The sequence below is a fragment of the Sinohyriopsis cumingii genome, chromosome 8 (assembly GCF_028554795.1).
Source record: "Sinohyriopsis cumingii isolate HCF-2022 chromosome 8, ASM2855479v2, whole genome shotgun sequence".
Lineage (NCBI taxonomy): Eukaryota > Metazoa > Mollusca > Bivalvia > Unionida > Unionidae > Sinohyriopsis > Sinohyriopsis cumingii.
In genome coordinates this window covers 56,362,449-56,376,021 of record NC_142968.1, presented here as the reverse complement: position 1 = coordinate 56,376,021, position 13,573 = coordinate 56,362,449, and the positions used below count along the sequence as shown (strand labels likewise).

Here is a 13,573-nt window from a genome sequence, read left to right as displayed (position 1 = left end):
AACTGAGTAAATAAAAGATGCGAAGACACTTTCATTTTAGTGAATATAAGTATCTGTACATCAACTAAATTTGTTTTTATGATTTTTTCTTAACATGTGGTAAGATTCAAAATTTGCAAAACTATGCTCATTGAGGTATATCTTAATTATCTTTTTCACTTGCTGTAAACTTCAGTTATAAAACACTGTCCATTTTGTCTTCAAAACTTTCTTGTAGATGCAGTTCATTAAATATGGTATAGGTTTTCACAGCAGTATTTTGATCCAATAAATTTATTAAGTTTATGATGCTATACATGCATAAATAACTGTTTCACATTTAATATTGCATTTCTGACACCAACACCATGAGATTCTATAACACTGTTTAAATGAAATTCACATTGCATACCAATATATATTTTTACTATCATCAATGTCAATATCATGGTTCATACGCTTTTCTAAAGATAAATGTCCAGGTCATTTCCAGGATGAAATTATTTTTTTCAAGGTACACATGTGATCATTACTGAATGGAATTAAAGAACATATAGGATTATAAAACATGCTTTTTCTAGATCTAGAGATGTTCCACTTTCCAGACTCTCCAAAACATATAAGTCAGAAAAGATGATCATGTGATGTGATGTGATTTTGATTTTTAACATACGTTTAACAATTTTTCAGTGATATCGCTATGATGTCTGCAACGTGCCAGTTTATAGTGATGTCTAGCACTGGGGCATCATGCTGCAGACATGTAGCATGATGTCCCACCCAGTCACATTATCCTGACACCAGGCCAACCAGTCCTAACACTAACCTCTCAATGCTGAATGCCAAGCCAGACACCTGTTAGTACCATTTTTGTACTGACTATTTCAGTTATGGGCGTTATTTTTGTTTTAATTTGATTCTATATACCTTTAAGTGGCAAGATTTAATTCATTTGGATTTGTATACATCCATATCCTTTTGGAAGGTCATTATTCAGACGCCCCAATAGGTGCATAAGGCAAAATCAATGTAAAGGTACATAGACACTTTGGGATGAAATCATCCTAAAGGTGTGATCCAGTACAATCCAGAATACATGTCATGCACTGTGATGTTACAATGAAAGCTGCGAATATTGATCAATAAATTTGTACAACCCTCGACTGTGATGATTCCACTCAAAGCGCTCTTATTTTGACCCAAGTTAGTACATGGCCACAATTGGAAAAGTCCATAGCCATAGATAATTTTCATCTGGAAGTTTCTTGGTGACAGGTAAGGTGTAGAGCATTCGATAATCAGGACTGAATAGGCTTTGGTTAATGAAACTAAATGAGTTAAATTTTAAAAGAACATTTTATATTTAATTTAAAATGAGCAAATGTGCAAACATGACTCATGTAACTTGTACTATAATAGTTTGACACCTAAGTTCACCTCAGAGATTCAACATTTTGGGCAAGAAATTTAGCTTAAAACGAACATAAGTCTGTTTTCTAGTCCAGGTTTCCTCCAAGAATTCTAACCCCCATTTTCACATTTGGACATATAGGTAGGGGTGTAGGGTTAAAGCAATTGCATATTGAAAATTTGGAATTTGCCACCACCATGCAGTGGTGGCATATGGTAGTCACCAACCACCATGCCTATCAAATTTAAACTATATTATATTGAATCATACCTTCATATAATCGATAGGAAAATGATTTGTTTTCTAAAATATGGCAAGTATGGCAAATATTATAATCGTTATGTCCTTAATCCTCTGACAGACCAAAAGAAACTATAGCATAAACAAAACCTGACCCGGTACTCGCCATCTGCATAACTAGTCACATGACTTCACAAATCTCCAACAATAATATTGGAAGTCCAATAGTCACGTGATATCAAGAGCAATGTTGGAAAAAAATTCAATTATATTAAATGAAAGTCAGATACCTTCTGTAAAAACTGTAAACTAGAATTCTAAACATACTGATTTCGATAACAAAGACAAGAAACCTTTGACTGCTGCAGCAATCGGCCAGTCTGATTCATCAAGCAGACAGCGCATGTCAATGTGGCAGTCACATCATACAACAAAACTCCAGAAGTTGTTCTCGGAATAAATGTAGAGAATTTTGTGTTCTTTCAATGTTGTAGTTTTATTACAATCAGTTAGCAGTATATGACTTTCATTTAATATTATTTTCTACAACATTTAAAAATGTTGGTTGTGAGATTTCTGTACTTGTGCACTATAAAGCAATGAAAATCGAGAGTACCAGCTCAAATTTCATCAAAGCCATAGTTTTATCTTCTGATTTTAATACTCGCAATTTCTGAGAGAAAGCAAATACTTTTCATATTGATTTCATGGAGGTATGACTCAATTTAACAACGCTTTGGTTTGCTAGGCCATCCGCTAAGCAGCTATGCTTTGCCGCCACCATATTGGCCTCTTGTGATGCAAGACTGGTTTTCATACCTTCCCTCTCAGGAAAGATGTGGATATCGAGCTGTCTCTGATGACAAAAAAAGTCTAATAGATGAATCTAATCCACTGAGTGTTTGGATTATCCCAACAAATATGTTTATGGCAAGCACCCAAATTATCCATACCATAACCTCCTAATATTCTGATTAGAACTCGATAAATTTAACTCATGATCTCTTCAGTTACTACTCAATTATGTAATTATTTCAGACGTGACGTGGTAGCAAAAAATTCCCAGGTGTTTCCTGATTTTCATCAATATTTGCAAAATTCAAGGACTTTTCACAGTCAGGAAAACAATTTTCATTTCTCCCGACTCTTTCTCCAATTTCCCGGTAGCATGGGAACCCTGTAACATTCAGAACTTTCAATTTTACAAACAACATATTTCTAATATTTGTTATAGCTTTTAAATAGTACATAACATTTCTGGACATTAAGTGCACTTTTGAAGCTGACAACAGAAAGAATTCATGCTGAACAAAGTAACATTTTGCCTACAATCAAGAACAGTAAACAACTGACAGGAAACATGTAGATGATCATTAGACCATGAAGCCACACTCATGACACCAATTACTGTGTGAATTAAAAGTGATGGTGTTGTCAATAGGCAGCAAAACAAGCAGACATGCAACATAACTCAGAATCATGCAGTCCTCTAACAATGCAGTTATTATCTCTGAGGTGTGAGTTTCACACGTTCTTGTCATCTTAGTATAATTATGTGGCTCATTTCCCCTTATTTGTAATACGGGCAGTGTCAGTTCGGTCAACAGATCTATAATAGCATTAAAAATAGCCACGTTCTGTGTTTAAAGTCCTGAAGCAGCCCAAGTCATTTGACTTGTTTACATATTAGGGGTGAATCCTTCCCATATTTTGATTTGCAAGGTTAAGATTGTTTCAGGTATGTTTTGAAAGAAAATGTTCATATTTTACGATGTGAACAAATTTGAATAACTTATATTATTTCAGCAAGCCATTCCAATGCCACAGGCAATCTTTATGTTGTGACATAAACTCCATACTAGAACTTGCTCCAACTAGCAGTTACATCATTATTACCAATATACATTGTGTCATGGTTATGGTTCAAAGTTAATTTCTAGCAATGACTTACACTAACAGTTTTAATCAATTTATTTTGTCAATGCCTCATTTCCATTCAAATAGTAAACTGTTGAACTTTCCCAGAGTTTGCAGAAATTAAATGAATTATATAATTTTGAGCTAATCAATATGGCTATGTGGGTACTATACACATTTATCATCAGTGACAGCACATGTACGTGTGCGTGTGTATGTGTGTTTGTGATATTTTGATTTTTAATGTAGCTTTAAAAAATTTCAGTCATATCGCTACGATTGCACTGTGGCAGTTCTTAGTGATGTCTAGCTCTGAGGCATCATGCCACAAACATTTAGCATCATGTCCCACCCAGACACATTATACTGACACCAGGCCAGCCAGTCCTAACACTAACCTCCTAATGCTGAGTGTCTAGTGAGGCAGCTTTTATTACCATTTTTATAAATCTTTGGTATGACTCGGCCAGGGTTCGAACCCATGACCTCCCACATGAGGTAGACGCTCTAACTACTTAGGCCACTGGAGTGGTCACATGTACATGATGAGACAAATGTTAAAAACAAAGGAAAAACCAACAGCAGAACTGCTGCTACCAGAATTCTTTATTTGCAAACAAAAGAAACTATTGAAACATTATTCATCAAGCCTTCTTCATTGGCAAGAAAGGATATAATGCAACCTAGTTTACCTAGCGCACTTGACCAGCATGAAACTTTCTAGGTGCCTTAATACATATCATATCAACAGAGATATTAATTTTTAAACTATGATTACTTTAACAGAAACTGTTACTTCATAAGATTTTGAATTTTTGGTTGATTCACAAGAGAAACTATCACAGTAAACATTGTTCCCAAGGATATATATATATATATATATATATATATATATATATATATATATATATATATATATATATAAGCAGTTGCTTCCTCTGAATTAGTGAACACTTACCTAGTAAACTTTACAAAAGAGATTTACTATATAAATAACAAAGTTGTTAAAAAAATGATGGTTTTTGCAAACAAAAGACTGACCGAAACTTTATCAGTTTTATACGGATATTTGATGCATTAATTTAAAATGCATGTTGATAAAAATCTTTTCCTAATTTGCACAGAGTTGCCAAATATTTTCTGATCAATGTACTGACTATAACTTTTCATGGTTTTTTTTTTCTGCTGTTCTTTTCAGTTTGTATAGAATTCCTGACATGTGCATGTTAGAATTAAGTTAATACATAAAACAGCATTACTTACATAAGTTGCATTTCATTCTTCTGCAACAAAAACAGATGACAGCAATGAGAACTGCATTTATCATGGCTAAACCTACAACTACTGGTATAAGGTTCATGCTGTTTTCTGTATAATTGCAATCTGGAGCTGAAAGACAAAATATGTTGTGTGAATTCTAAGGACTATGGATAAATGGATAATTCACTAACTGGCTAATACTTTTAGGATGCTTACAATTTTGTGATGATGCAAAAAATAATTATATTCTTTGATGCTTTTTAATTTTTTTCTTTCTAAAGACTATTTTCTCTGTATAAAATTTAGTTCTATTCATGATCATTTAGTAGAACATAGGTTTTGACAACAAAACAGACAGCTGCCTTAAATGGTTCATAAATTTAGAAATGGTTATGCTATTAAGGAATATGTTTTTACTAATCTTATTCTGATATGTAGTTTCTAAAAACAAGCATATGCCAGATAGCAAATACTAATTTCGAGTGAATATTACTGGCTTTAAACTATCATCTGTTGGTAAATGCAGCAATATGAAACTACTGGCAATCAACTGTTATAATAGAAAAATGCAAGTTTTCACTGAAATAGTATGTTCTGCTGTGTTGTGTGTTATAGAATTATAAGTCTGAATTCTGATCATGAAAAGTGAATTACCTGCATATGGTAATGATATCATAAAGATCAGTAAGATTTGTGCCTATCGACTCTCTAATCCACATGATAACTAACTTGACCAAAGTAACACACAGGATCTTACTAACAGCAAATTTAATGATTTCTAACTTCTGACATCATTCCTTATCAGGGTCTTGTTTTTTCGCTAGTAGGCTGAACAAGATCTCTCCACAAAAAGGAAGAGAAGAAAATCTATTACTGCAACAAGATAGAGTCGGCAAGGATTAACGCATTCCCCAGCAGACCAATCACATAACATTTGCCAATTTTGATCATTGGAATTAAATGTAGAACATCAACAGACCTGGTATGTTGTGAGAGAAGAATGCTCCATGGATGTAATACCTTTGGTGTGCTGATCAACTGAGTGAGTAAGTCATTGAACCAAGACCTTTGAGGCCACAGATGTGCAATCAGGAAGATCAATTTGGTGGACCTCCTGATCTTGTGCAATCCCTTTGGAATCAAGTGGAAGGGTGGACAACATCAGCAGATGGTTGATCCCAATTTAAACTGAAGGCGTCCACTGCAAAGGCTGCCTGGTCAGGGCTTGTGGTGATAGGAAATGCAAGCTTGTTGCTGAGTTTTGTCACAAACAAGTCCACCAGAACTTTGTATTATAGACTGAACAATGACTTTTCAACTGTTTAGGGCTAACTTGTCTGTCCTGTACCGAATGCCTTATCTGCCAGAAGGTTTTGTTCCTTGGAATGTGATAACTCTGAGTATAATCCCTTTTCTCTGCACCCAACAAAGAAGGTTCCAGACTTACATGCAGAGAGAAGGAGTACGAGTTGTCTGAGATCATGATGCAATGCCCCTTTGATGTGTTCTAAGCACCCTTTAGGGTGAAGAGTCCAACTTACATTTCTAGATTGTTTTTGTGGAGGAGGCTGTCTTCCATGACCAATAGCCATGGAGAAGTACTCCTTCTGGCTCTAAACGAGCTCCCCATTATGTTGGTTTACAGACAGGAGTTGGATTCTGGGAAATTCAGGAGAACTCCTCTCAGAAATGTATCCTATTTTTACCACCACTTCAAGTTACTTAAGAAATGTGAACTGAAAGGGAATCCCTGTGGGGTTTCCACACCACCAACAGGAGAAACTGAAGAGGACATAATTGATGTCTCCCTTGAGATGTCAAGTAAGATGTGGAACTCAAGGTTCCCAGGAGGGAGAATACAGATGACACAACCACGAACTCTTAGTCTGTAACATCATTAAAAGTTCCATGAATTTTGGTATCCTCTGGGGAGGGGGCATGAACTCCACCCAGGGAGGTAAGGAAATTCATTCCTATTTACAAGACAGCTTGAGATAAAACAAATTCTGATTTCTCCGCATTTGAAATCTGTCCCAATTGTCTCACCACAGACCAAGCGAGGGTCATGTAGCTACATAATGAATGTTTGTGTTTTTTATCAGCCAGTTGCAAAATACTGGATTAAAAGAATCCCCAAATGTCTTGTGTGCACAACTATTATTCCCATGACTCTGGTAGAGATACTGGATGCTGAGGTTAGACTGATCAGCATGTCTTGGAATTAAAATACTTCCTGTCCGATCTAGAACCGAAATTATTCCTGTGGGGAGGAAAAACTAATATCTGGAAGAATGCATCCTGAAGATCGACAGAACAACTGCCCACTCAGCTGGTTTGATAGCGTTCTGAACTAAAGTTGCAATTTCCATCTTGAAAGTATCTGCCTGCAGACTTTGTTTAGGTGGGAAAGGTTGATAATAAGCCTCAATTTTCTGCCCTTTTTGGGAACCAGAAATAACCAGGATTAGAAAGCTGGTGACTGGATATTTTGAACCCTCTCCACTGCCCCCTTCCAAAGAAAGGAATGCACATCTTCCTTTAACTTGAAAAAAGGCTCGATTGATGGAAGAAGATGGGCATCTTTGAAAGAGGATGGAGTTCTATCAAATGTAGATGTAAATCCTCCTTCACAATAGGAAGGACTTACTGTTTTTTTTTTCATTATGCTTGACCAAGCCTCAAAAAAGGGGGTCAACTGAGCACCTAACTGTATTAAAAGAGGTATGCACTGCAGGAAAGGTGATATGTCCCTAGGGACAACCTCTTTCCTACTTTGCCCCATTTGTGGAGCATTATTATAGGAGGGTTAGCTACTTTGCTGTTGTGGTTGTGTACTATGTTTTTAGTATACATTGTGGCTGAATATGTGTAGAACCAGGCTGGTTTCAACAGTCTAGCATCTGATGCAAGTACCCTACATTGTTGGTCGCTAAAGTCCTGAGAGGCAATAATGGGAATGAGACCATAAAATAAGGACTCTGAATCTATGGGTGCAACCCTCAGAAGACTGTTGCAATGTTCAAGCAAAAACTCTGAAAAGTCCAATGCTACGTCTGACAAAGCTATCGCCATAGACGATGTGTGTCATGAAGTCTTCACCACAGCCTCTAACAGTTGTACAAGGCAATATGTGATAATAATTCTTTCTCCAGTAAAATGAAGGAAACTATAGTCACTAATGACCTTGTCTTTGACTCTTTAGCCTTCAAGGAATTAAAGGATAGGTAAGAAAATGAACCCACTGAAATGCCGACTTGAGAAGCTTCATCATCCAAGTGAGGTGATTTCAACAGCCAGGCAGGTGAATGGACCTTATAGCTTGAGACTGATATTAAGAGTCTCAATGTAGCAAAGGGGACAGACCACTCTTTATTCTGTCTTGCTACTTCTTGACCTTTTGCTCAGCTTTTTGCAACCTCACTAACCATCAGAGAGACTACTGACCTTACTTGCAGAAATTGTGATGGTCATCAGACCTATTACCAATACATGCCGATGGCCACACTGACGACATCCATGGTAGAGGCTGTTCTCTCCCTTATGAAGGAAGTTACATATACAAAAAGATTGAAAAGGAACATGAGAAAAGTAAGGGACATCAGACTGATTTCCTAGCCCTGAAGCATGTCTAAAAGCATTCTGTCCCTGTTATGAGATTCCATGTTGTGACCACATTATTTTATTAATAAACAACAATCACAGCAATATATGGACCCCCATATTGTAAAACTGTTGTAATATGGATGATTTTGGATAATCCAAATTAGTGAGTACTTATTGCTAACACAATGTCTTATGCCCTTCATGCTAGGAGGGGAAGGGTTGCTCATGAAAACCACACATGATGAAAATTATCAATGTTTTATAAATTTTTACAAATTTGATAAGCACTGACAGGCTTAAAGTTCACTATAAAACACATTAATGACCAAGTCCTTATTATTAGCATAGAACCGTTACACTTCTAGACATTTCCTCTTAATAGTGTTCCATACGTCAAATCAGTGGTCATCCAGAAAGAATGACGATGCTCCATAGAGCACGGGCTGATGAGATTGGGTTGATGCACATGTTCTAAGAACTCTCTAGAACACGGAGTTGGTGCAACTAGCACAGACAAGGTCTTTCCATGGTAAAGCTTAACAATAGTGACAGGTAAGTTATTACTGACACTAAAACATAAATTTCACATGACAAAACTTATTTCCTTCTGTTTATTTCAAAAAGTGTTGCAACTGGTAAGCATTATTCACATTTTCACTGATAATTTCTTTTTAAAGAATTAATTTACAGTCAAATGACATTTTTGGTAAGGAAAATATAACAAAATATAGAACTACTTATTGTAAGTTGAGAATTTCATGATGCTGAATCAAATTTACCGACACTAATCACCATTTTGGATGATAAAATGAACAATATATCGGGGTTTTGTTTGCCAATTTTGATCATGATTTTCTTCACATTCAACAAACAAGGATAAATTCTTTTGGCATCATAAAAAATGGGATCTACACCTGCCCCTGCATTATAAGCAGGTTTGCTAATTATTACGAATTATCAAGGGAGCGGTGTAATCACAATGTCATTAGTGGTCACAAGTCAGTTATCTTGTGAGGAAACTAAAAATGTTTAAAGATTTTGTAAAAGAAATCTTTGCAGTGAACTTTGATATAAAACTCACCCTTTTTTATTTAATACACTGTTATTCATTCATTATTATTGCTAAATTTTCTATCCAAATCTGATTCATGTTCAAAACTTGCTGAATGTTTTATTATAAGGAAAAGTACACAGACCATATACAAAATTCCATTTGTTTTCTGTTCACTCCTTTACAGCACATAAAATTTATAAAATGTATTATGCTGATAAAATGTATTAATTTTTTAAGCCAATCTAACGATTGAAATTAGTCAATCTACTGATTTGCTGTCCAAGTTCTGTCACATGTATGTTGTGCATTACTGTGGACAGTGTAACCCTGATTTATTTGCAATTAATGTGATCAACCATCTTTTGGTGTATACTGCTGCAGTTCCAAATAAAAATAGATTCAATTGCCATAATGATGCCAACCATTGATTAGATTTAAGAAATTCTAGAAATAAATAATTTAATATGCTAAAATCTTGAACAGAAGTTTTTCTTTTTTTTATGTAGACACAGGACACCTAACAAGAACCTCATCAATTAGACTAAATATGTGAAAAATTGTATCAGTGATGAAGAGAAAAGAAACATGCAGATAATTTGTGACACAAACTGTTTATGGTTATTGGTTTTGAACAAAATTGGTGAAGAAATTCAAGGTTCTGTAATTTGATAAATGGATAAAGATTTTCACAGCACCTTAATTATTACTACTGAAGGCATGTATAGACTCTTAGGAAGTTGTGGTGTAATTGTAGACCGTGGATGTTTTTGACCTTTAACAAAAATGTTATCCATTTCAGAATAGGCTGCCTTGATTCCAAAATGTTTATGCTACAATTCCCAATAGGCTTGCTTATGAGCTGGCATCTCAGTAGAATAATTGCTAAGAGAAATGCAAGCTTATGACTCTCCTCTAATATCCCTCCTTCCTTAGATATTAAAAGAGGAGAAAAGAAAAGATTTTAATAGCCTTCATATGGCCCAGATAGGCATGGTTCCCAGATCTAGTTACATATTTTCCAATCAGGTTGCCTCCCAAGAAAGACATAACAAGACAAACAAACAACAACTAAATGATGTCTTGGACTTGGAAAATTGACTGCAATGAATTAACTGGGAAATAATACAGTAAATGGGGTTCCTCAACAACAGTTTCAATCAGGGCATCCAGAGCATGGAGCAAGACACAATGCTAAAGTAAAATTATTTTCTGGCTGAGCCAAAGAAAGTGGGATCAATCTCTTCATTATACTTTATAAAGAAAGTACATTTGCTTCTTGGACTCTTTTCAATGGTTGTCGAAGTGGAAAAAAGTAGTGATGCTTCAACCTGAAAGGATGAGATAATGTCCACAGCAGTCTGAGGAATATGACTTATGAACAGCCAATTTTACCTTGGAATCAACTGCTTTATCAGCAACAATAAATCAGGTATGGGGTTAAATTTTGATCTTACTTTATTCATACCCCGATTTAAACTTTTTTTTCAGGACTTGGCATACTGTAGCAGATTTTCTAAGAGGAAAGTCTGATGTAAATGAGGTCAGATGCTTTCTACTGTAACAACATTAATTTCACTACCATGTTTGTCCTTTGCAAAAAATATGGTAGTCGATGCACAAAACTCAAAATCGCCATTCTGACACTGCATATCTGGTCTACGTAGGCAGCAAGATACAAGTTCAGCATTCCATGAAGAATTGATTTTCAGGTAACTTTCATTGCTCTGTAAAGAAGTATTCATAATAATACACTCCAGCTATAAATAATTCATCATTTTGCTTCTATAGCAATATCATTATAGAGGGATAATTAAATAATAATAGAAAAGAAAGATGTATTAACTCGTAACTATAGAACAGTCTTTTGATTATACAGACCAGGTTTGTTTGATTTATGACAAAAGATGAATGCAAGTTATCTTTCATGCTAAAATTCTGCAATTGGAATAATTAATTTACTTAAATTGTCGTTAGTTTGATTGATTAAAATTTAAAAGGACTAATCAAAATATTTCATTTTGGTGCAAATTGCATTGTCTGAATTCTATTAGTATCAATTATAAAATATGTTGTGCTATATGGTAATCCCTTCAAACATTTTGAAAACATACCACAGGGTCTGATTTTCCTGAAATTCTCCATTCAGTTGACACCTGTATTCCTCCACATGAATTTGTTGAACAAAATATAAGATTCTCAGAATGATTTGTTATACTTGGTTTACACTGGTATGTTGGTGATTCTGTAAAAAGACAATACATGATTAAAATCTCAATTTCATAAAAGTTAAGCTAGAGGTAAAAGCAGTTGCAACTATCCACACCTTTATTCTGGTACATCCAACCCCAGGGCAGTATTTGGGATAAGAAGCCTTCATTTGTCATCCACAAACCTCTCATTCTGATGGAAATCATCTAAAATATGATTACTCACCACCATCCTGCCAATATCTGTTAATTCAAGTTACAAGGAAGAGTCTGTATTGCCTACAAGAATATTACCTTTGAACCCCATTCCCATTACTAGAAGCTATATCTGGAATCTGAAACCTTCAAATATTAAAACTGCAAATATCTGCAATAACTTCCATTTCCTTTTTTTTTTCTCATCACAATGGTGCTTTCATGTGAACCAAGTATTTACTAAAATAACTTGCATACTGTACTGACCAGGTATCTTAGAACAGGGTAAAATATGATATTTTTCCTGTCCCATAACTTAGGGATAAATGTTTTGTTACCAGGATCATATATTCCAGAACTTAAAGACACAAGACTAATTGTGTTGAACATGCCCCTCACTGCCACCACAGGATCCAATAAAGTAAATAGAACACTTGTTTGATTATAAACTGTAGGAAACTAACATTGTACTGGTCTTACTTTTAAGTTTTGTTCTTCATAAGCAATTTATATGTAAATGAAACATATCCTCTATGAGAAATTGAGCACCTTCATGTAGCTTACATAGCTATACTGTGTATCGCTTATGTTGAGTAAATACATTGAAATGTTCATCGATGAGAAGATAAATAAAAGAATTGTGTTAATTCTCCTCAAGGGTTTTGAAATGTTATCAAGATGAAAATTTGATCCAATGAAATCACAAATAAGAGAGAGAGAGAGAAATAATAACTTCCAGACACCAGCAATTCATGCATGACTTTGTGCATGGTGCAAAATAACCAAGAGTGTATTGTATCCAGATTAACAATATAATATATTTTGCCCCTCAAAAAAATAATTATTAAATACATTGACTGTGAATGTAAATGACAATATTTTTGCTAGCATAGGTTACAAAAGTATTAATTAATGCTATGTATGCTATAGTATGCTGCAGACATCAATGCCTATTTGTATCAATTATCATGACAAGGTGGCAAATAATAAATAATTGGCTGGTATCTAAACACAGCTGGTAAAGAGAAATAAACTCACTGTTTCAACTTGGGTTATAAGATACAAAGGTTAATTTATTTACAATGCAAGCCACCTCCCTCAAGCTGAATTTGGATTCTTTTAAGTATGCTAATTTATGTATATACAAAGTAGGCTGACCTATAGAAGCTGACCTTCATTTCTTTTTAATAGTATTCATTGTAATTTGAAAATAAATTCAAACAATCAAACAGCTGGGGCTCTGTAAATGACACTTTGGGACTACATTCTCTGAAATCTATTAAATTATATGGTGCAGCAGTATAGGTTTCAACTGTAAAGCATGATCAAAGGAAGTTCAAATATACTGTTAACCAGATATAGGACTACTTTGCACTAAGCAAGTATTTGTGGCTCCATCATACGAAAACAAAGTGAGTCCTGTCATTACAAGTTATGTGCTCTGCACTGGGAGAAAATAAAAGAAATATTACTTGGGGAATAAGACCTAGCTGATGAAAATGGCAAATATAAATCAAATCATAATTGTTATTTCATCAAGCACAGTGTACAGCAAAATCATAATATAACACAACCGATAGTAGTTCAGACTTACACAAAAATGGAGAATATAATTATTACTAAACATCCATGTGTAAACAACACTGATGGACACTTCACACTAATGGCAAGTAATACTAAATGTAATATTTTAAATTACTTAAATCC

At 34.8% G+C, this 13,573-nt stretch overlaps 1 protein-coding gene across 3 annotated transcripts in view; it reads right to left on the bottom strand.

Moving 5' to 3' along the window:
* Nucleotides 1-13,573, bottom strand: part of LOC149793579 (uncharacterized) — a 103,466-nt gene that overhangs the window by 63,438 nt on the left and 26,455 nt on the right. For all 3 annotated transcript variants that reach the window (XR_016422852.1, XM_089967532.1, XM_089967533.1), the window contains exons 5-7: nucleotides 11,576-11,706; nucleotides 11,044-11,188; nucleotides 4,811-4,936 (exon numbers count right to left, since the gene is read on the bottom strand). Coding sequence is in view for 2 of the 3 variants with exons in the window: in XM_089967532.1 (XP_089823658.1) it covers nucleotides 4,811-4,936; nucleotides 11,044-11,188; nucleotides 11,576-11,706 (402 nt within the window). In the remaining variant the exon portion in view is untranslated. The remainder of the gene's footprint in view (nucleotides 1-4,810; nucleotides 4,937-11,043; nucleotides 11,189-11,575; nucleotides 11,707-13,573) is intronic.